Source organism: Ursus americanus, chromosome 16 (genome assembly GCF_024610735.1).
Source record: "Ursus americanus isolate L20-20 chromosome 16, mUrsAme1.1.p, whole genome shotgun sequence".
In the NCBI taxonomy this organism is placed as follows: Eukaryota; Metazoa; Chordata; class Mammalia; order Carnivora; family Ursidae; genus Ursus; species Ursus americanus.
In genome coordinates this window covers 40,934,021-40,958,070 of record NC_142142.1, presented here as the reverse complement: position 1 = coordinate 40,958,070, position 24,050 = coordinate 40,934,021, and the positions used below count along the sequence as shown (strand labels likewise).

At 45.0% G+C, this 24,050-nt stretch overlaps 1 protein-coding gene across 4 annotated transcripts in view; it reads right to left on the bottom strand.

Moving 5' to 3' along the window:
• Positions 1-24,050, bottom strand: part of ETS1 (ETS proto-oncogene 1, transcription factor) — a 128,700-nt gene that overhangs the window by 92,591 nt on the left and 12,059 nt on the right. For all 4 annotated transcript variants that reach the window (XM_045783771.2, XM_087868287.1, XM_045783773.2 and 1 more), the window contains exons 2-3: positions 21,996-22,079; positions 6,438-6,582 (exon numbers count right to left, since the gene is read on the bottom strand). In XM_045783771.2, the coding sequence (XP_045639727.2) occupies positions 6,438-6,582; positions 21,996-22,079 (229 nt within the window). The remainder of the gene's footprint in view (positions 1-6,437; positions 6,583-21,995; positions 22,080-24,050) is intronic.

Here is a 24,050-nt window from a genome sequence, read left to right as displayed (position 1 = left end):
TAGGCACCAGTCTAGAGAGACACAAGTCTCTGGTCCCTAATGGGGCAGAGTGTCTCTTCGTGGTCTTCACCAGGCTCCGTTCACTGGTAAAAGGAGACACGTGAAGGATAAGGTTGGCAGGTGTCAGAAAATGAGCCGTGGGCAAGATGAGTGGGCAAGATTCACTGGATAAGGATGGGACATCTACTTTCTTTGGCTCACTTAAATTCATACTCAAATCATACTGAAAGGAAAAAGAAGGAAGGCAGTAACATGTATTGATCACCTGCTATAGGCCATGACCTTTTAAATATCTATCCCATTTAATGGGCACAAGACCTCTTTGCAATCAGCACAAGTATCCCACCTGTTCAAGGTGAGGGAACGAGATTCCGGCCATGTTCTTGCTCTCTTCCATCACACCACTGCTCAACCCTTTGCTTGGACTCAACACCCCTCAGCTCATATGCAAACATTTATACCACTAAGTTCTTGTAAAGCGCATATGACCTAGCACAGACTGGGAAGCTGCCAAGGGGTCAGGAGATGGGAGTGGAAAGGAGAAGGCGATGTAACGTTGGTAAATGGGAGCAAATTCAGTCCACAGCGGGAGTTAGATCCTTCACTTATGGACAACAGGGTCAGGCAGTCATAGAAATCTCATCCGAAGAAGAACAAAATAATACAGCAAGGGTGTAGAGTAGCTTTTTTTTTTTTTTAAGATTTTATTTGACAGAGATAGAGACAGCCAGCGAGAGAGGGAACACAAGCAGGGGGAGTGGGAGAGGAAGAAGCAGGCTCATAGCGGAAGAGCCTGATGTGGGGCTCGATCCCAGATCACCGGGATCACGCCCTGAGCCGAAGGCAGACGCTTAACCGCTGTGCCACCCAGGCGCCCCAAGAGTAGCTTTTTTACATGTAGATTCTCTTCCTAATGCACTCCAGGGCTCTTGCCTCCTGGCAACCTCTGGTCCTCTCAGAGATGCGATGCGGGTGGGGGGAGCGGATTCTTGCATCCAGCTTCCCTCAGCCCTGTCCCCTGGAAGTGACTTGCCAGGGCAGTGAGGCCCCAACCATGGCCTTCAGTGAAACGCCATGAGACAGGGTTATAGTTTCCTCCTTCCTGAAGGCCACAACTATCAAGTCAGCATCTGAGAAGGTCAGAATTTTCCCCGTGAGGAATAACCCACACGACAGCATCCCAGAAACACACAAACAAACACACACACACACACACACACACACACACACACACACAGGATCAGAACTGTTTCTGAAGAACAAAGAAACTGAAACAGGTCCTCCAGAGAAGGAAAACATAGCCTGAATGAGGAAAGAACAGATACGTGCCACAGATAGAGTTGAAAATACTGTTCTTTAAAACCGCGGGGCCATCTGAGATGGTCAGTGGAAAGGCCAGACCTGCTGTGTGAATAAACACTTCCGAACAAGGTGAATCTCCATTCAACAAGTCCGCCTGGCATTCTCTCAACGTTCTCAACGCTTGAAAGCCAAACGTGAGGCATCTGTTTCTCCCGCTGAAACTTCCCACCTGGTGTCAAGAGCCCTTTCCAAACACTGGGCCAGGGTTGATCTCTCCCAGCCGCCTGGCCGTCTGAGAAAGCCCCAGGAGAGACCAGCAGCTCGGGCTCCCGGTACATCTCCCACTTGAACTTCCAAAGTTTATTTGAGAAAGACATTCTTTCGTCCTACCATTTTACTAGTCAATTTATTTTAGAAATATTAAATAGCGAGATCCAAAGTCACACACTCACACTGCCAAACGTTATCTTATGCGTAAGTGTAATATTTCACGTGGGAGCCATTTCTTCTATCCTGTAAGTGTGCCCCCCTCCCCCCACACCCGTACACGCTTGAACAAAGTCGCTTAGAGACAAGGAACGAGTCTTCCCCTTCTCCAGACATCTGCTCTGTTTCCAGTATGTGGTGGCACTGACCACCAAAAGTCAACCAATCAGCAGGTCACTTTATGACTCAATGATACACAGACATTTCTGGACGCTCAGGCGCTGCGGGGCAATGAGTGATGCTAGCGACCATTCATATGGTGCTTGCTAAGTGACAGCGCTGCTTCCAGCTTTACATATATTAACCCAGTGGTTTTCAAAGTGTGGTCTCCGGACCAGCAGCAGCAGCAGCACCTAAGACCTTGTGAAAAATGCAAATTCTTGAGTCTTGCCCTGCACTCAGTGAATCAGAAACCCTGGGGCTAGAATCCAACACCCTGTGTTTTAACATGCCTTCCAGGTGATTCTGACACACTTTGAGAACCACTGGTATATGGGAGGAAACGAGAGTACAGAGATACAGTAAGTTGCCTAAGGTCACCCGGCTAGGAAGAGTTGATGTGCAAACTCAAGCAATCTGGTTCCAGAATCTGGATTCTTTACCAATATACGATACCTACTTCCTCTCTCGTGAAGAATGAGAAGTGGAAGGTAGGTTGTAAATGTGGGTAGATGAGGTTTTTACTATGTTCAATGACCAAAAACATACCAAACTGCATTATACAAGAAGAAAGAAAGGACTGTCTTGTTTCTGAAATCGAGGACCACAGTAAGGAGACCATAGGTTCACTCCGGTAGGGGTAAGTTGGGGATACTGTCTTGGGCAGCCTCTGACTGCTTTCCAGCTCTAAGCAACTATTTCACAAAAGTGAACCTGGGTTACGACATCATATTCATAAGTTTGGCTGATTCAAGACAAATCCACCCATGAAACGAAAAATAACTTGATGGTATATCACTCTGGAGGGTCGCTCAGTAAGCACCATATTTTCTGATACACACTGTTGTCATTCATGATATTAAAATTAAATATGGACAGCTGTCAGCTGGCGACTGACTGTGGTCTCGTGGCCTGGGTGCTCTGTTGGGTCTCTGAGGCCGGTTTTCTAGTTCCCAGGGGAAAACAGACATTGCATGACTCCAGCAGGGTCTGGGCACCACTCGGAGCTCACTGGCTCGATCCAAAAATGGTTTGCCATCTACTCTGTCCCTTCTCAACGGGGTTGTGGTTAGGAACTTGTCATCGTAGTTAATGGCAGTGAAATGATAATGATTTCTTAGAGCCAAGGAGTAAGAGACTGGCCTACAAAGGGATTCTTGCTATGATGATTGAGAGAACGGGCTGATGTTGGGGACAGAAGAGCAGACACGGGAGCAGAGAGGAGGCAGGGTCAGTGGGCTCCACTCCAGTCAGACTATAAACAGTAACAGACATTTCAGCCCTGTCTTGTGTAAGGGGCTCCATTGATTCACAAGGCTCCCTGACAGAGGGATGACGAGGAGCCGTGACAGAAAGGGCCATTCATTCATGCAGAACACCAGCTCCCCGTCCCCATTGGCTCTTGCTAATGGCTCCAGGCTGAGAGGGAGGAGGGGGAAGAGGCGGATGGGGAGGAGGAGGAGAAATCAAAGAAAATGATGACTCCGAGGTTGTCATGAAGAAATGTACAGCTGCTCAGGCAATTGCATGCAAATGAGGCTTCCCTTTTTAGCCGTATCGCTAATGTCCCCAGATTCATCTGTTTTTCCCTCTTTCCTATCATCTTCCCCTCCCCTTCTTGCCTTGTCTTTTTCCGGGCTCCCCTTCTCTTGCCTTCCCATTCAGCTTTCATTTTCTCTTCCCATCCTGCTCCACCTGTCCACCCCGTACCTGTATTTTCTGTCCGTTCCCACATTTCTCTGTCTTCCTGGGCACCCTTCTTACCACCTGTTCTGTCCAACCCATGCTCGACTGTCTTGGTTACTGAGCGTTCTCCCCGGCTCACCTGGTAGGCTCTCCCGCAGTCACGTTTCCTCTCAGCTCTAATCCCTGTCTTCCCACTCCCTCTCTCACCCCCCTCCTCCTCCGCTTCAGCCTCGGCCCCTTTGTGAATAGGAGCCACATTATTAGGAAGGGGCCTGATGTTCCTCGATGGCCCCTCCTGCCGGGTATTCCAGTCACTGACAGATGTGGAGTCCTTGGAAAAGAAGTTCATTCATTCCTTCTGAGAGCACAAAACGTGAGATGGGAGCGGGGGTGGGGAGTGGCCATGAGACGGAGGACGGGAAGGAAACCGAAGTTATAAATAGGATAAAAGAAGATGAAAAAAATGTAGCGTATTTTTTTTCTCTCTTTCTTCTTACTCAACACATCTCCAAGGAAATGTGCTGCAGCTGGAGAAATCATTGGTTGGTCCATGTCTTCATCTCCCTTCTCTATAACCCCAAATCTCCTTCCAAAGGACACCCATCACTGAGGAGGGCTGGACCACAGCCCAGAAATAATCGCTGCAGCTATTTCGTCTGGACAGCTCAAAAGGCAAAGGAGGGGCTGGAAAAGCTCAGGGTTTTTGCCAGATATTTCCATCAGAGGGAGCCTAGGGCAGAGGGAACTACAGACCTCACATTTGCCACCAAGGCACCACTCCCCATGGGGGCTTTCTAGTATTTCTGAGCTGCGATTGAAGACAACCAGGTCATTTTAGGACTGCTTATTATACACACCCATCTTCCCATCCTACTTAAAAGCCACTAGTCTGCGTGACCCTGGCTTCCTTCTTCTGGCAACAACGAAGTCGACTGTGGGAAGAAGACTATTATCCTGCTATGAATCCTAGCATTTGAAAGCACTTCATCCTGAAAGGTTCCTCCCGTGCATCACAGACACGGTGTCATTGGCCCTGAAATAAAAATTCTTTTGCCTTTGAGAACCTTAACAAGGAATGAAAAATCACCTTCACTTGGGAATGTATGTACTTCTCAGCTGGAAAAAAAAAAAAAAAAGGACCATGTGTTTTAGCTATGAAGGGACATTCTGATCTTGAGGCTATGGACCAGGGTAGAATAACGTCAGCTAGTAACAAGATGTAACTTACAGCAAACAGAAGCACCATCCAGAGCAGAAAGTGTTAAGGCAAGGTAACTTTAACCTGGGTTGCACTGGAAGATACAAGACTTAAGCCCAGTGGCATTGATAGGATTCAAGAATTATACAAATGTAGGCACAACCGTCCTGACCTTTTGCTTATACAAAGAAGACCTGTTTGTTTAGAACAGTTTGTAAAGGATGACTTTTTTCATCTCTTAAAATCTTAAGTCCTTAAGTCTAACCTGCGAACAGGGGCAAAATCCTCCCTGTCTCCTTTTTAAATGGATAGCTATTTGAGACATTTGTATTTCTGCTTGGAAGAATCAAGCAGGCAGTGACAGCATAATGTACCAAGTCTGAAATCCAAGAGTGATGTCAATGAATATCGCAAATATCAATGGCTATTGAGTCAAGAGACTATGGAACACAGGGATTGATTTCGTTCTGCCCTAGAAAGGAACCAGACAACTGGAAAGTGACTCCCATGCCTTCCTCTCAACCCCCACCAAGTGCCATATCATCTTGCTTTATGCCTCTGTATTTCTGGTCAAAGCTAAAGCATGGGCGACAAAGCAAACATTTATTTTCTGTCTCTGCTATCATAAAAGTAGTCTACCATATCGTTACGTGGAATAAAGGAACACTGAACAAAAAAGTTGTATTTAACTGAGCTCCCCGTGGCTTTCTCCCTGTCATGTCTCAGAATTACATATTTTCCAACATGTGAGAGTAATGAGAATTCATCCTGGGAGAAAATACAGATTTGAACTGGTTTTTTGGTATTTGGATATCTAATCTGGCCTTGTGATAAAATGAATTTAATACCCATCACTTCAGAATCCCCAAATCAAGTTTTACATTTTGCATTAAAAATAAAGTAAGAAGAATGCTAGCAGGTCAACGCGGACTCATGGAATTTGTGAGATACACAGTGACTTCTGCAAAACAGAATAAGGGTAAGGACTCTTAACCTGTCAGGTCCTTGGGAGAGGGGACCCACGGGAGAGCTCTCTGGAGGAATGCAATTCCTGTTCACCAGGGGGCAGCACGGTGACCAGCAAGGCAGGGAGAGAACGGAATGCTGGGAGGAGAGGAAGGAGGTCTGTGAGGGAGAGCTGGGGAGAGAGAGGGCACGGAGGACAAAGGAGCCAGATGCAGGTGGGGACCGGCTAAGAGGTGGAGAACAATGGGGAGAAAAAGATGAATAAAGAAATTCCGTTTTGCAAGAAGACTAACTGTTTATCCGGCTCATACTCTCCGACTGCAGAACTTCTAGGCCCTTTGTCAACAACCCGGCCGAAATGGGTAAATCTCAGGAAATACATGGTGCACAGAACTATTTACAGGATGAAGACCTGAAGCAACCTCTCTTGGGCTCATTCTTAGAGTTTCATCTTCCTGTCGCTGGAGAATAAAGTACTCAGAATTATGGAGAAGTTGTGGGACTTTCCATTAGAGAACAATAGCATCTTGTCCCCACATAAGCCGTGACAGCTGTTGTTCCCGCAGAGAATGCAGCCCACATCACACTCCCACTGTCCTCCGACTCTAGCTGCAGGCCGAGCCTTTGTTCACGTTCCTACCTGAGCCGCAGTGTTCCAGACCAGTAGGAACTTCCTGAGTGGCCATCTCATCCCAGAAGGGGTAGTAAGCTCGTTGCGGGTGATAATTGGACTGGAAACCACAGGCCATTCGAGGATCTTCGTAGGAGTTGATAGGTCCCTGCCTCTGGTGACAAGGAAAAAAATAAGGAAATATATTACCAGGAAAATCTCTATACTGTAGCCCGAATGGAATAATCACTTCCTATCCTACAACCACATGTGAGTAGAAATCATCCATAGATGATAACAGAATAGAGCCAACTACTGATCACATACCCTCTTCCCCCAAAATAAAGACACAGGGAAGAAGGGTCTCTTATTAGACTGTGTGTGCAATGACTTTCGCCCATTTCTTCAAGCATTTGACAACTACCTTTTCTAATTCTCAAATAAGGACCCATGATTAACAGCAGAATCTCGGCCGTCCTAATACAATCCTGGCTTTTGAATTTTTTTGTGATCTTACACTGTAAAAACACCATAAACGGACATCCTTACAAGACATTCTAATCTCATAGAACCAGTAGGTGACAAATGCCAAAGGAAAACCAAAAAATGGGCCTATGTAATAATAATCACTCTTTTTTCAGTGAATCGATTGTGCATGGGTTTTAATGATATTGACGGCTAGACAGAAATTTTCAGTTTCTTGCAACATTTGGGAACTTGTGCCACTCTTTCATCTGTTTTGTGAAAATCATAAAATATACCATCTACCCAGTACTCTTTAAGGAAGGCAGATGTGCGTCCTTAAGCACACGTGGGAGGCATATTTTGCAGTGTTGAAGACCCTATTCTTTGACGCTAGATACATACATGGATTCAAATCCTGGCTCTACCACTTACTAATGGAAGGCCCGGGCCTGTTCCTTTATCTAAACCTCAGTTTACTCAATTATAAGATGGGAATAATACCTACCTCATAAGGATTAAGTACAATATGTGTAAGAGAAAATATGAAATGCATGTGTAAATTGCCTCTGTGGTGCCCAATAGAAGGTCGATAATGTTTTGATATAACAGACCCTTCCCGTTCCTGGGATTGAGCGAGAGGGTTAAAAATAAAACACAAAAGGAGAAGCAACAGATTCACAGAAAGATTTCCTGAGGAGACTAATCTACACTGGCCTATCCTTTCTTTTCTTTTCTTTTCTTTTTTTTTTTTTTTTATCTTCTCTTATGGTCCTTCTACCTTCATAAAAACCTCAAGATAACCAAACTCTGCTAGAATTTGATATGGTTAAATCTACTGATGTTAAGGGGCTAATTATTAAATACAGCTACTCAGCTGGTATTCTCCTACCTGAAGGGTAGCTTGCTAACCCCCAGTAAGAAGCTCTCATTGGAGACACTCCCATGCCCGCTCTCCCCCTGACCTACAGGACAAGAACTCAGAGCTAGTCTCTTAGATTTAACATTCTCTCTCTACTCTCTCTTCCCCATTTTGCAATCGTCCATTAACTTAAGCTCAGTAAAAATAACACAAGAGAGTGTTTTATTTTCATAAAAATGACCATCAAAGCCAAAATATAGAAGGACATTTGTACGCATTAAATAGGATGACATTTTCCATAATATTCGCAAAATCATTCTAAGTAGGGCTGGATGAAGTTTATTTTGGGCTGTTCAACTTCTAACTGGGCTAAAGGTGCCGAGAACATAATAACGGCCTTGGAACTGAAGGGAGTCACCTCGAGTCGTTGAGTAGCAAAGGCTAACATACTTGGCTTCTGCTACCAGACCCTGGTGAGAACCACTAGAATACTCGCTAGCTGTTTGTGTTTGGGACCAAAAGATTTAGGGAAATACTGGCAAGTACACTCTACTGAGCTTCAGTCAGAAAATGTTTCCTGAATTCTGGTTAAAACCATTTGGGGGACATTGCATTTTCATATTTTAAGTTCCCAAGGCAAGAACTTTTGAATCCCCAAGGATAAGTGGGTCTTCAACCACACTTTGCAACTGAATCAATCTGAAATATATTTCCTGGACTACCTGTGTGCTCTCAATATCTATCCCCAACTTTGATGTTTCTCTAGAGTCTTCCTCAAAATTCAATGTCAAGGATAAGAGTTGTAGAAATTGGGTCTCAAGTGAGGAAATTCTGATTCTAAATTATCAGGAGGAGACTTCTAAGTTGCCTAACCCTGTTCTTTTGGGACAGTGTATGCATGGTTTGCCTAAACGCTCCTTTTAGGAGCCTTAGAAGATGGCGGTAGATAGTACAAGCAGAACCCTTGTAGGTAGATAGTAGGTAGTGGGTTATAGGCCCTGCAGGGGTATTAAGAACCTGAGGAGAAATTTTTGTTTTTGCATTTTATATCATTTACTTATTTTTTTATATTTGTTACTCAAGTATAGTTGACATACAATGTTATGTTAGCTTCAGGTGTAGACCATAGTGATTCGACAAATCTACATATTGCATTGTGCTCGCCATGATAAGTATAGTCACCATTTGTCACTGTGCAAAGATATTACAATATTACTGATTATATTCCCTGTGCTGTACTTTTTATCTCCGTGACATATTTTATAGCTGGAATTTTGTACTCCTAATCCCTTTCACCTAATTCGTCCATCCCCCAAACCCCCCTCTCTTCTCGCAAATACCAGTTTGTTTTCTGTATTTCTGGGTCTGTTTTTGTTTGCTCGTTTGGGGTTTTTTTTTTCTTTTTAGGTTCCAAATGTAAGTGAAATCATATAGTATTTGTCTTCATCTGACTTATTTCACTTAGCATAATACCCTCCAGGTGTATCTGTGCTGTCACAAAAGGCAAGATTTCACTCGTTTTATGGCTAAGCAATATTCCAGCGTGTGTGTGTGCGTGTGTGCACGTGTGTGTGCGTGTGCACGCATGCGTGTGGGTATCTCACATTTTCTTTGTCCATTCTTCTACCCATGGACACTTAGGCTGCTTCCGTATCTTGACTATTGTAAATAATGCTGCAATAAACATAGGGGTGCATGGATCTTTGCAAATTAGTGGTTTTGTTTTCTTTAAGTAAATACCCAGTAGTGGAATTGAATCATATGGTAATTCTATTTTTATTTTGAGGAACCTCTATACTGTTTTCTACAGTGACTGCATCGTTTGCATTCCCACCAACAGCACATGAGAGTTCCTTTTTCTTCATCCTCTTCAACACTTGTTGTATCTTGTGTTGTTGATTTTAGCCATTCTGACAGGTGTAAGGTGAATCTCATGGTGATTTTGATTTGTATTTCCCTGATGATTGGTGACGTTGAACATCTCTTCATGTGCCTGTGGGCTATCTGTAGTCTTCCTTGGAGAAAGGTCTGTTCATGTCTTGTGCCCAGAAGATTTTGGATTATTTGCTTTTTTGGTGTTGAGTTGTATAAATTCTTTATATATTTTGGATATTAAACCTTAATTGGATGTATCATTTGCAAATATCTTTTCCCAGTTGGCGGGTTGTCTTTTTATTTTATTGGTGGTTTCCTCCACTGTGTAAAAGCTTTTCGTTTTAGTGTAGACCTGACAGTTTATTTCTACTTTTGTTTCCCTTGCCTGACGAGACATATTTAGAAAAATATTGCTAAAGGTGATGTCAAAGAAATTACTGCCTATGTTTTCTTCTAGGAGTTTTATGGTTTCATGTCTCATATTTAGGTCTTTAATCCATTTTGAGTTTATTTTTGTGTACGGTGTAAGACCATGGTCCAGTTTCATTCTTTTGCACGTAGCTGTCCAGTTTTCCCAACACCATTTGTTGAAGAAAATGTCTTTTCCCCCATTGGATGTTCTTGCCTCCTTCATTATAGATTAATTGACCATATAAGTATGGATTTATTTCTGGGCTCCCTATCCTGTTCCATAGATCTATATGTCTATTTTTATGCCAGTACGGTTCTGTTTTTATTACTACAGTTTTGTAGTATATAGTGAAATCTGGGATTGTGATGCCTCCAGCTTTGTTCTTTCTCAGGATTACTTTGGCTATTCAAGGTCTTTCTTTGTTTCATACAAATGCCCTAGTTATATGAAAAATGTTATTGGTATTTTGATAGGGATTACATTGAATCTGTAGATTGCTTTGTGTAATATGGATATTTTGACAATATTAATTCTTCCAATCCATGAGCATTGTATGTCATTCCATTTGTTTTTGTCATCTTCAATTTCTTCCATCAGTGTGTTACAGTTTTCAGAGTATAGGTGTTTCACCTCCTTGGCTAAATCTATTCCTAAATATTTCATTCATTTTGAGGCAAGATGGGATGGAGAACTTTTTTTCGGGTTTACAAGTTTAGGCTTCCTCTGCTAAGGAAAGTCTACTGATGGCAAGGTGTTATGTGCAAAGAAGTGTTGAAGGAAAATTATCCGGATATGCTGTGCAGGGGAGAGATGGAAGGCAGAAGGAGTACTTTGTGGGTTAGGAATAAAGCAATGAGGTTTCAGACAGGCAATGACCACAATGTAGCAGTGTGATAAGTCAACTCCCAGCCTCCAATTAACAACCATGCTCAGCATCAGACTGAATTTATGTGGCTTTTTTTTTTTTTTTTTTTTTTGAGGAATCACTCCTGCCCCAAACCAGGTTTTTTGTTGTCAGGGATCATTCATATATTATTTTATAAATGAAAATCTATTTTAAGACATATTTTCTCTTTAGCTGTCCTCAGCGGAGCCAGAGGACCCTACTTTTAAGAATGAGAAGGAGGTAATGCACCAAGCCTACCATGAACCACAAACATCTTTGCTAGCAGATGCTCCTGGAAGCACCACGACTCTTGTTATCTAGACACCTGCCTGTTTATTAGACATTTCACAAACTGACTTAATGCCTATTTCATAGAGTATGAAAATGACATTTTTACTCAAAAGAACCACATAGCTAGTTCCAATTCATTATGAAACTGTCTTAGTTGAGGAGAAAGAAGCAGGTTATTAACAAGTCAGAAATCTGGGCTGCACAACCCCCACCTCGTTGCTTTAAAAAAGCGCCACCCAAAATAAGTTTGAGTCTCTTTGTTGACACCGTCCTTTCCTGGCTGCAACTGAAGGTGAACTCATGAGATGCAAGCAACATTTTCAGTCCCTGTCACAGTTTTAAGAAAACCATCTGACAGGTCCTCACTCATTCACGCCACAGGTGATTACTGAAAGGACCTAACGTACATCACGCACGTGCTCTATGCCGGGTGCTGTGCTAAGCATTGTGCAGAAATGGTCACATTTAATCCTCACCACACGCATGCAAGATTAGTATTTCTACCCCCATTTTGCAGAAGAACAGGCTGAGGCTTCAAGAGGACAAGTAGTGGTGCTTGGGCGGCTCAGTTAGTTAAGCGTCTGACACTTGATTTCAGCCCAGGTCATGACCTCAGGGTCCTGGAATCAAGTCCCAAGTCGGGCTCTGCGCTCAGCGAAGAACCTGCTTGTCCCTCTCCCTCTGCTCCTCCCACGCCCCCCGCGCCCCCATCAAATAAATAAATAAAATCTTTTTTAAAAAGAGGACGTGTAAATTTCAAAGGCCACACAGCTAATAAAATAATAATGATAGAATTCAAACCCAAGTCTATTTGGTTTCAGACTGTCTTTTCTTCTACCTGTCCAACATGAAGCTTATGTGGCCTTTGCACAGATTTCTCAAGAAGGGTGACTGCTGTCCTAGGATAGGTACTGGGCAAATTATGGCCATGTGCCTTATGGAGCAAATTTCTATCATGCTCCTAGTCTATGCCAAGTATCATGTTAGCTGCTAAGAACACAATATGAACAAGAAACGAACTTCAGGGGCGCCTGGGTGGCACAGCGGTTAAGCGCCTGCCTTCGGCTCAGGGCGTGATCCCGGCGTTACGGGATCGAGCCCCACATCAGGCTCCTCTGCTATGAGCCTGCTTCTTCCTCTCCCACTCCCCCTGCTTGTGTTCCCTCTCTCGCTGGCTGTCTCTATCTCTGTCAAATAAATAAATAAAATCTTTAAAAAAAAAAAAAAGAAAGAAAAGAAACGAACTTCACCCTTAGGGACATTCAGACAAGTAAACAGGAAATTACAGAGAGGAGATGTGACAGGGTTAAGTACCAGTGTGTAGGGGGAGAGTCGCGGCAGCAGGTAATACTTCCTGGAGGAAGCAAATTAAGGTAACTGAAAGGTTGAGTAAGATTTAACCTACAACATGTGGTGAAGGGCCTAGAGAGCAAAAAAGAAAGATGATCACACACCTTAAGGTGAAAAGGAGCATATAATACTGTCAAAGGAAGAATAAGACTCAGATAGGCGATCTAGAAATAAAGACTGTGTTGTTTGGTGGTGAGAAGCATGAGCGAACGGTGTGCTCTTGGCCAACGTGGATGCTTGCCAGGGAGGGTACTTAGGAAGAAGTAAAGCTGGAGGGACAAGTTCGGATCGCAATGTTGAGGGCCGTAAATACCAGACAGGAGAAAGGCTTTGGAGGTTGCATTAGAGGTAGTGACATCGTGAATCAATATGTTCTAGAAGACTTGTTTGATGGTGCCAAGTAGGATGGGCTAGGCAAGAGAAGGAGGGGAGGAAGCTGACCTAGGCACTAGAGTGCCTCACAGAGCCATATTGGAGACTGAGGCAAAGAGAAAAAAGCTCAGTACTACTAATCCTAACTTTCTTTGAAACTTTTATTTTTTATAATGATTTTTGCATTAATTTCTACTTTTGAAAATATTGCATTAAGATACCATTTAGCTTGATTGCCGAGTGCTGGGGCAACCCTATGTTTGGCCCCCACGTGAGTGCTCCACTGGTGTCCTGCTAGCTCTCGCGCTGAGCAGGAGTCCAGGTACGAGGACAGAGTTAGGTCAGGGTCATGAGTGTAGAGGTGAAGAGGGAACAAGAAATGTAAGTATGTTTCAAAGGAAGAATCAACATGATTTTTTAACTGATAGGAGATGAAGGGTGGGGGGGGAATCCCAGATAACACTCAGATTGCTTGCTTCTATCATAACAACAAAGGTGAGTTTAAATTCATAAGAAAGGAGAGAGGAAGAGAATTTCACCCTTAGTTGTGTTTAGATGGAGCAACTTGGTGGGGCGGGGGGTCCCGAAGGTGGATGCAGGAGAGGAGAGGACTAGAAAGGGTGCAGTTAGATCTGGAAACATGGAGCACCCGGTGAGAGGACAAAGTCAAGAAAAATAGTAGTTCAAACAAAACAGAAAAAAATTAAAAAATGGGTCTGTGAAAAAAAAAATGGGTCTGTAAAGTTGCCTAGAGTTAAAAGACATGAAAGAGGAAAAAACAAACAAGAGGGGACAGTTGAAGACAGAGGAAGAAAAACAAGAAAGCATAGAGTCCTGGAAGCCAAAGGCAGAGCTTTGGAACCAAGGGTGGTTGGCCAGTGGCCACCAATGGAAGGATGGGAGCCACAGGGCCTTGGAGGGATTGCGTCCCCTCCCCCGGGGCATCTCTGGAAAGCACACAATTTACCCTGCTCTGTCCCACACATGGTGACAAGCTGCCTAGAGAAGGGCACTCCTCTCCCTGTCCTCCTGGGGGCTGTCAGAGGACACAGCCCAAGCCCACATGATTCACCTTTATGACAATGGAAACAAGTAAAACAAAGCCCCGGAAATCTGGAAGCTACTAGAAGGATGGGCACACCCTGTCCCTGCTCCGCTCCGAAGGTGAGCCCGCTCTAATGACCAGCACCACAGCTGACTACACCCATTCGCCCTCCAGTCAAGGTCCCGTCTACTTTATTGCTTCTCCCTAGCTCCACCTCTCAGAGCCTCAGAGTCAGGGACTCTCTCTTCTCCCCAACCCACAACCCCCTGCTGCTATCTCTTCAGGAGCATCTTCTGCCCTTCCCCTCCCAACCCTGCCAAACGTGGCCCTTCCCCTCCCAACCCTGCCAAACCTCGAAGCCATCGCTCTTGCTCATTGTCTGCCTTCTCCCTGCCTCCCAAATTCGGAAAAGAGGGGATAGGGGAATATTTTCACACTACATCGCAAAACTATGATAGCCCCTATGTCTATAAGACTATGCGTGATCTGTTCTTTAAGTTCATGTCTCCCTTTAGCCGAGCAACTGTAAATGTCCCATGTTTGCCTACTAACTCCCTCCTTTCTATTCTGTGTGTGGACTCAGCGCACAAACTCTGAGGGAGCAGATCTGTCTTTTCTCTGGTCTACTTAAGAATCCAGGGCCACGAGCATATGAGACACAATAACTATTTCTAGATGCTGCTGTTTAAAAAACAAAAAAAAAAAATCAAAACAACAAGACAAACATTTGACGCCCGGGGCGAAGCTGAGTTAGCCCTGGTTGTGTGCCTCCGCGGGGGGAGCGATCTTTCTGGGAGTGTCATAGATGTCCGCACACTCTAGCAGAAAGACAGCAGACGGGAATCAGGGAGCCTCATTCAAGTCCTGCTCTGCCCCCAGGGAGCTGCGTCACCTCCAGCTTGTCACTTAACCTCTTTAGCTTCTGTCTCCTGAGGAGCCTGGCCTCAGTGATCTCCAGGCTCCTTTCCAAGTCCACCATCTTCATCTCCATCCACATTCTTCCTCCCAACCTGTGACCCACAGGCTTCACGGGTAGAGGAGTCTCTAGGGCCAAAAGTTGTCGTTCTCATAGTTTGGATGACATACAAGGCCCCCTTTAAATGTATGAAAGCCTTCATACTGCTATTGTAATTCTTTCCTAACACCATGCTCGAACACTGCTTGGACATGGCCGCCATTTTTCAGTAGAGAACAGTGAAGCTTTGTTAATACCTGTCTACAGAAGACTCTAGGCGCTCCTGCCTCATCGATGCTCAGGGAAAGTCTGTGTGCCCAAGAGACAATCTCTCAGCTTAAACCCTTGCACCCCACTGCACGCAGCAGGCCTTCCACATGGGGCCGAACTGCACAGACTTTAATCTAGCCTGGGCCTCCTCATCCTCAGACGATGCCAGACAAGACGCCTCCTCTCACTCATCCCCCAGCACGTCGTGGAGATGCTCTCTGGGCGACGCTAAGGGGAAGATGTGGGCCAACCACGTCTGGCCTTCAGAAGGACACGGAGGCACATCTGCTTCGGGAGGGCACGTGTGTCCTGCTCCCTGGAGAGGCAGAGGGGAAGGAGGCGACCAGAAATACTCCCGAGCTTGGATTCAGCTTTCCTCAGCACTCCCGTCGAGGAGGAGGGAGGGAGGGGAGGGTGGTGCCGCCACCGAAGAGGCAGGAACAGACAAAATAGGAAACTCTCAAAGGGCAGTTTAATTTTAGACTCAAGGCCAGGAAATTCTTCTTAAAACAATAAGAGTGATGGGCTTGGGCCGCGGTGAAAGGGCAGGCTTGACCTCCTGCAGGTTTCTGAGCGAGAAACACGGAGCCAGGACGCGGGGCTGCAGAGACAGGCACATCGAACCCCTCCTGGAACAGGGACCGCGGCTGAGGCAGCTCGTGGCGGCCTGAGACCGCAGCGCCCTCCACCCACGGCCAGCCCTGAGGGATACCAGCTGACGCTCCCGGGCCTCTGACCCTCGCCACCAACCCGAGCACTGGCCTCGACGCTTCCCCGCTCAGAGAGCCACAGGGAGACACATGTTCTTTGTCGGCTTCCATCTGCTCCCTGAGCACGAAGCCTGCAGCCTCCCAGTGACTCCAGAGGTGACAGCTTGGGGCATCCCATAGTGCAGAGACAGAGGGCCGGATGCCTCAGAGCCTCGGTCCTGGCCCAGGGGTCATGAGTGGAAAAACTCCGCCAGGCTACAAGAGCAGGCAGTAACTCCAATTTGCGGCGCTCTGCAAAATGGAGTTTGGGTTTTTTCCTAAATCCTGGAAGACCACTTCATCATAAATAAGGCATCTGGATGCATGAATGAAAGTCTATGATAAGTTCTTTTACATTCTCATATATCTAAGAAAGGATGAAGATAAATTCGGTAGTAAGGAATGTCCTCAGCTGGGAGTCGGGAGATCTGGGTCACACGCCATTTCCCGCAGGCTCTGTAAACCCAGGCTATTTATTTAATCTCTGAGGACTTTGGGTTCCTGATATCAGGAGATGGCCTGCAGGTTGTGTCCTGGCTCTGAAATTCTCTAGATGGTGCTGACTGAACCCAGTATCTTAGAAAAGCCCCCATTTGAAGATGCTGGAGAAATATACATGATCACTCTTTCCTTCAATGTTTCTGACCAGCACTAAGAGTTATGGCTGTAAATAATTTCCCTAAGCATTATGTTCCAGCAATCTCTCCAAGGGTAAAGCCATCGCCATCCCAAGCAACAAGGAAAAAAACAAACAAACAAAAAAACAACACATTTTCCAGTGTTCACTTAAATTCCAAATTTCTTTTGTGTGTTTCTACTTGGCTAATCCCAAATGCTTTATCCATTGTTCTCCAAGATTCGCACAGAGAAGGAAAGGGCTAGGCTTTACAGTGACAGGCACGCACCCTTCCCCAAAGGAGCAGGGGCAGCTCAGACTCCCCGGTGACCACGCCAAGGCTGGAATCCTGAGGCATGCGGGCTGGAGGAGCAGAGTGTGCGAACAGCCCTGGGTAAGAAGGGAATTGCTTTCCAAGGAGGCCCAATTAAACTGCAATTACTCAAGATAAGAGAACCAGGTCTGTTTACTCAATGGGATTGTAAACCACCAGCCCATTACAAGAGAACTTTGATCTGGTGGCAAGGGAGCTGTTTCTGGTGCAGGGTAGTGATGAAGCAAGGAGCTTGCTCAATAAGGATGTCTCCATCTTCACCCCAGTAGCCCCCATCTTGCTCTGGCAACACCCTCAGATGGACAATGAGTGGTATCATCTCCACTCCTCCCTCACGTTTCCATCCGATGCAATCAAAAATCCGGAGAAGAGCAGAGAAGAAACAGTGACCATAAGGGAGATAAGGGAGAGAGAATTAGCTGAGGTCATATTCGTGGGAGGCACTCGACAAGTATTTTCTCATTGAATCATCGTGATGGTCTTACATGCAAAATTACACTCTGCCTCTCACACAGGTGAGGACACTGAAGCTCAGAGAGGTTAAGTAATTTGTCCAAGGTCACATGGTTAAGGAGTAAGAGACCAGAATTTAACCCACATCTCTCTGACTCCAAATGCTTTCCATTATAATCGGATGGGCTGCATTCCCCAGCTGTCTGGTCCAAGACTGAAGGCTGCCTCCTGTCTCACGTAGAAGAGGCAAGAACAAGGTGGGTCCCCCTCCTGACTCACCAGAGTGTCAGAAGGTAGAGCTAGACTTACGTATCCAAAACAATCGATCGATCCATCAATCAATGACAGAAGGAAGAAAGAACATGTCCAAAAGAGGATTTGCTCAACCCACAAAGTGATGGGCAAGATCCGATCGCAAAGGTCTCTGTGTTGCCAGGCCGTGCTTGAGGACACGGCTGAGAGCTCGTCTTTGCAATGCACTTAGCTAAGGCCCATGGCCATGCTACTCCCTTTTCCTGGCACCACACTGGAGATTCAGAAGGCCTGCCAGCCCCATGAATTCCACTGGAAAAGGACAGGAAGGACAAAGGCCAATGCCTAAAACCAGCCAGCGGCTGGCAGCCTTCCTCAGCCCCCCGGAAAGCTGACATTCGATGTGCACGCCAGCATACACACATCACCCAAATTATTCAGTGATCCTATGTCTGCAACAGCCCCGGCTTCACAGCGTGTTATTCTATACAATTACAGCAATTAAGTGTCCAGTCAGTATGATCCCACTCGTACCATTCATATAATAAAGTCACAAGTCAAAAAAAGAAAAGGGGGCTTTTGTTGGACAGTTTCTGAAACACTTCATTCAGGAAATAGAGTGACCATATTTATAAGAGAAGAGCATTTGATCCAGAAAGTGGAAGTCAAGTTTTTCATGCAATTACCCCATCTCAGAGGACATGGGATGTTCCCTAAACCCAGAGCCTTGTCCCAGGAAATTTTGGCATCTGGGAGCAACCTCTCCGGCCTTGGTGTCTTCCGCACGATCTGCCACCGCGGACGGCCACTCTTGCCCCAGCATATTACTCTATCCCCAAAGGCCTGAGCTCTGAGAGGAGGTGAGTGGGCAGTGTTAGTCTTTTCCTCTGACCAGTTCAAGGTGCTTCCTAAAGTTTGCATGGCCCAGGGGTCATTAATCCCGGGGGGACCTCCTCCACACATCCTCCTTGCTTTCAAGGTGGCCAAGGACTGGGACATGTTTGGTCAAAACCAGGAGTGGCCCATCCCTCCCATTCCTGCCCTCCCCCAGCTCTGCAGCCTCGGTGGCATGGAGGAGAGGCTGACGCATGAGGGGATGAAGGGACCAGCGCTGCTGGGGACTTCCAGGGCTCAGCATGGGCTTGCTGAGGTAGCATAACAGGAAAGAGCACTTCCTCCCGTTGGATGAAAGGGTCCCTGACACACAACCCATTTTCGTACCTGAAAACGTCACCCCCTCCCACACAATGGCCAGACAACTCCCCAAAGCGTTGTTGCTCGACCTCCCGGCTATGACATCACTTCATTCATGACCTTACAAGGAGGAAAGCTTGCAGCCTGCTTTTGACAAGCTGACCCTGAGGCAGATAATGCGAGTTCGGTGTCAGATGGCTTGTACCTGACGGTGGCATGAAGCCCATTACTGCTGCTGGGATGATTTCAAGCCTTCGTCTGGTACTGCAAATGACCAAGGTCATGCCGATGCTCTCTCTCATTTACGAATAAGGAATCTGAGAATGAGCCATCTTCGGGGACTAGGAAATATTCATATCCTGCTTTAGATTGAACCAAACTTTAGACCGAACAGTTCAAGCAGCATCCTAAGCAGAACCCCTCATAACACGAATACATTCTCATTTGTTTTTCTTTTGCAACGAAGCAGTAATTTACACGTGGCAAAGACCCGCTTAGACCAGTCTGTACACGGAGCACCATCCGGCCTTCAAACCTGATCCTGGGGCCGCGGCCAACAAACAGGGCTTCTCAACTTCGGCACTACTGACACGTGGGGCCGAATAATTCTTCGTTGTGGGGGGGCTGCACTGGGTATTGTGGGATGGCTAGGTACATCCCTGGCCTCTACCCTCTAAATGCCAGGGGATGCCGCTGCCAACTTTTAACAATTAAAAATATCACCAACTAGCCCCTATTAAAAACCCACTGCTTTACAGTTTTCCTTCCACCCACAACTTCCCATACCCGAGACAGAGTTTCTTTTCTTCCTGGCCCAGCCTAACCAAATTGGAGCCGAGCACCAGGGAGGAGGACGGGGATTATTGGATTAAGTCCCATTGGCTGACCTCTAGATAGAGTGGCTCCAACAGAACTGAGAAGACACCGGTGTCTGCGGCTTTGACTTTCTTGTCTGGGAAAGTTAATGAAGCTGTGCTCGCTCCTGCCCGAAATCTTAGATTGGGATCGAGGGTGTGAGATCTGTTAGTTTCGCTACTGCCAGTGTCCCAGGGTTAGAGTCTGCAGACCATTTACAGATTCTTTGACTGTTTCTTAGGGTGCAGGCTAAGGTTGGAGTTTCTCTGCAGCGCTAGTTGATGGAACCTGACCTTGTACTGATACATTTATTTGTGCGTTCATCCGTATTAGTGAGAGCGCATAGGTGAAGAAGTTACAGGACTTGCCTGCTTGCATTAGGGTTCTCAAAAGTTGCCTAACTAGTCCCAGTGATGGAGAAACTGAGGCCCAGAGAGAAGTTAGAAAGTGCTGGAGCAGTAGTTAGCCGTTCTTATGCAACCTTCTGCTTTTACCCAAGCAGCTCTGAAATTCACAGCGAAAAGGATCCCACACGTTGATAATGCTTTTCAGATATGGCTGTTGGGGCTGGGGGGTAAATGAGTTCTTTGTTTCGCAAGCAGTGGAAACCATTTAAAATGCATTAAAACTAGCCAGTGTATTCAGTTGGGGGTGGGGTCGTTCGTTGAAAATATGTACCCGGAGCTGGGTTTTGGTTTTCTAATTTCATACAGTTTCCAGATACCCTGCCAAGGATAATTTAATATTATACCTGTAGTTTGAATACTTGTAATACCATGTATTTCAGTGTCTAAAATACAATACATACAAATTTGCCTGGCATTATTTTTTTGGAGAAGTTATTAGTCTTATTTACTTTGAGTACCATACTGATAAAGAGAATTAACATAGGCCGACTTTTAAATCTATTCTTCTAAGCCAGTGACATAGTTTGCCCTGAAATCCCAATACTCTTCATTTGTTTTAACAAATCTCTACAATATCATCTTTAAGAAAAATTTAGTGTAATTTGTGCTGACCTCAGATGATAACCTCTGTGTGAGAAGCAAGAGGAGCCTTTCCCTGGCAACTTTTCCAGCCGCTTCGGCGACCTGCAAGTTCAAGGCTCTGGGAGATTTCTACTAAGCAAAACTGAGTGACTGCTGGTCTCTACTTGTTGTGGGTGTGTGTGTGTGTGTGTGTGAGTGTGTGTGTGTGTTTCTAAACATATTTCTGGTGTTAATTGTACTCTAAGCTTTTTCCTGATTCTAATTTTTTTAGAAAAGTGAATGGGGTTTATATGAAAACAGAAGCCAATTAAAACAGAAAAAAACAGGTGTTTTAGAATAACCAGTAAAAAGAGCAGTGATAATCACTCCTTGAACATAGAATAGCTTTTAAACAATTATTCTTTTCAATGCTACAGAAAATAATTTGCAAATACATCAGATCTTTCAAAATACAATTACAGTGAACGGGCATAGTTAACTTAAGGGTACCAGCATTAAGAATTCTGCAGAACCTCAGGCCGGACAGTCCAAAACTGGAGTCAGAAAAGAGCTCTGGTCCCTTGGTATCGATTTAGACCCATAAATGTACTGGGAAGATTTAACGTTAAACTTCTCTGTCCATTTCCAGAGTAAGTAAAAAAAAGTTCAAAGTTTATGTTGGTTATCTTCATATGAAAACATACAGAATTTAGAATGAATAGTTAATAATACATCAGCTAATATTAAAAGGCTCATTCAACATCGGGATTGATCAATGATAGCATCATGGGATGGCTCACACAATCAATTCACCTAAACATTTCTACTGATCAACACATAGCTTGGGTGAGGGTCTTTTTCCCTAAATGCAAGAAACTTTATCTATTCCTATTTTTGAAGTTCCTTTTACCTCTCTTATTCTGGGATTTATAACATTTTCCTATAAACTTACTGTTATATTTCCTAGTTTTAAATTCTGTGATCAGAAGGCTTGTGTAATTTAGCTTTCGTGTATGAGACCCAAAATAAGTTTAACTATGTTAAGATAAGCCTACAGTGTATCAATACGTGAAAAATCTTCCCCAAGTGAACTGAGCAGTGAAAAACCACCTGGCTTTAACCATTAATCACGTTCGAGTCCTTTTTTCTGAAACTCAAACATACTAAAAAACCTTTTTGAGCAAACCCATCAGTCTTGAATTTTTACTTTACGTGCTGATAAAAAGATCATCTCACAATTTAGCTCCTCCAAAAGATCCAAGGCTGATTCCAACTCTGGAGTCGGGGCCGGGCTTCTCTGTCCGGGCGAGGTCAGGATGCGGGAAGCAAGAGGAAGCCAGGAGAGGCAGGGTGGGCAAGCGGAGAGCAGGGAGGGGCCCCCACTTACCACCATTGCAGGACGCGCTGCTGAATAAGGGGCGGGGCCGCTGGAGGCGGGATCCACAAAGTAGCTCATCCTCACGGTCAGCACCTGCGTGGGAGAAAGCCTTCACTGAGCCGCTGCGTGCACCAATGTATGCACTAGAAACACGGCGGGTTCGAATCTTAGACCTGGAACCAGAGAGTTTACCTCTTCTTTTTTTTTTTTTTTTAATATTTCTTTTTTTAAGAGGCGAGGAGGGGCAGGAGAGGGAGAGAGAGAGAGTCCTAAGCGGACTCCACGGGGAGACTGACACGCGACTGGATCTCACGATCCCGAGATCACGACCTGAGCCAAACTCAAGAATCAGACACTTAACCCACTGAGCCGCCCAGGCGCCCCTAGAGTTCACCTCTTTATGCTACAGAGAAGGAAATGAAAATTGAGAAAGATCAAGCGATGGATCCCTGGCACACAGAGAAAGGGCAGACCCCAGACAGAGCCCGTCTCTTGACCGCAAAGTATCAGGGATAGCGCACAGCCACTGTGAGCTATAGTCAAGAAGCAGGAAAAGCATCTACAAAAAGACCCTTTTGTAGGGTCTCTGGACAAGGACCAGGTCTTACGTGTCATTTTTAGTAACATCCCCATCCATCTATCACCCTCCCTCCACCTCACCCAGGCCTGGCACACAGCAGGTGCACTCAGCACACAGGCGTGGCATCAATTTGGTAAAAGAGTAAATAAAGAAAGGGGAAGAGGGGAAGAAGGATGGAAAAGCCCAACTGAAAAGACACATCAACCAGGATCCCAAGACACAGATAAACAGAGAGAAGCCCTGAAAAAGGGATTGAACATTATTCATCTGGAACAAAAGGAGAAACACTGTGAAATAATTCTTGTCCAGAGCTGCTATCTACACCAAAAATCTGACGTCGAGAATGCCTGAGGAATGTTCTGGCTGAAGGGATTTTCCAGCTGGCTGTCTGTCATCAGGAAAATCATTTATGTATCAAACATTTCTGTCATTCTAAATGCTTCTTAAAGTGCATTAGTTCACACACTTGAATAAACTCAATATTATATACTGGAAAAAAAGTCTTTCTTGAGTGATTTAGAAAATTTAGTTCCTAGGCACAGCTTTCGAAGGCTGAATGCCTATGGTTAAGAAGTTACATTTTAAGGGTGCCTGGGTGGCTCAGTTGGTTAAGCATCTGCCTTCAGCTTCGGTCATGATCCTGGGGTCCTGGATCGAGCCCCACCTCAGGCTCCCTGCTCAGCGGAGAGTCTGCTTCTTCCTCCCCCTCTGCCCCTCCCCCCATGCGTGCAGGACGTGTGCTCGTGCACGACACATCCTCGCTGGAGCTCTCTCTCTCTCTCTCTCAAATAAATAAATAAATAAAACCTTAAAAAAAAAAAAAAGAAGTGACCTTTTAGTTTTAACTTAACTGTTTCCAGGTCGTATTTGTCTTTTCCCTTATTCTTGCTAATATGTAAAGCCACAGGCACATTTTGAGAAAAAAAAAAAAAGAGTATTATATGTCCTATGTTCAATTTGTGGTTTTGGTTCACTGTCTTCATTCAGTTGACAGCCAATGAGCATATCTTCCTTCCTATGAAATGTATTTGAATGATATAGTTAAACCGGCTCAGCAATATAAAATTATACCGACTAAGGACTACAATTACAGAGGGCCTAATATTGCATGGTTGAGATCAGTAAGCTAAAAGCCGTCTAAAGACATACCTTAGTCCAGAGCTATGCTTCGTGTTTTTAACTAAAATTTTACTTTTCTCACGATGCATTTTCTTCAAAAATAGATGTAGACAAAATAATATTAATTTTTAAAAATAAAATAACTAAGGGTAACTAGGCTTTGTTAATCAAGGTGCTTGTTTTCTTGTTTTTTAGGGGGAATTGATCTCCGTTGCAGCAAAATGGCCCCTTAAGAACTGCCGGTGGTGAAGCTGAAGAGGAAGAGGAGACAAAGATCAAAGCAGGCTAGTCCAAGGACATTGTTAAAATCTGTATCCGTTAATATCACCTATTTCTCAAAATAATGAGCAGCGATCACGTATCAG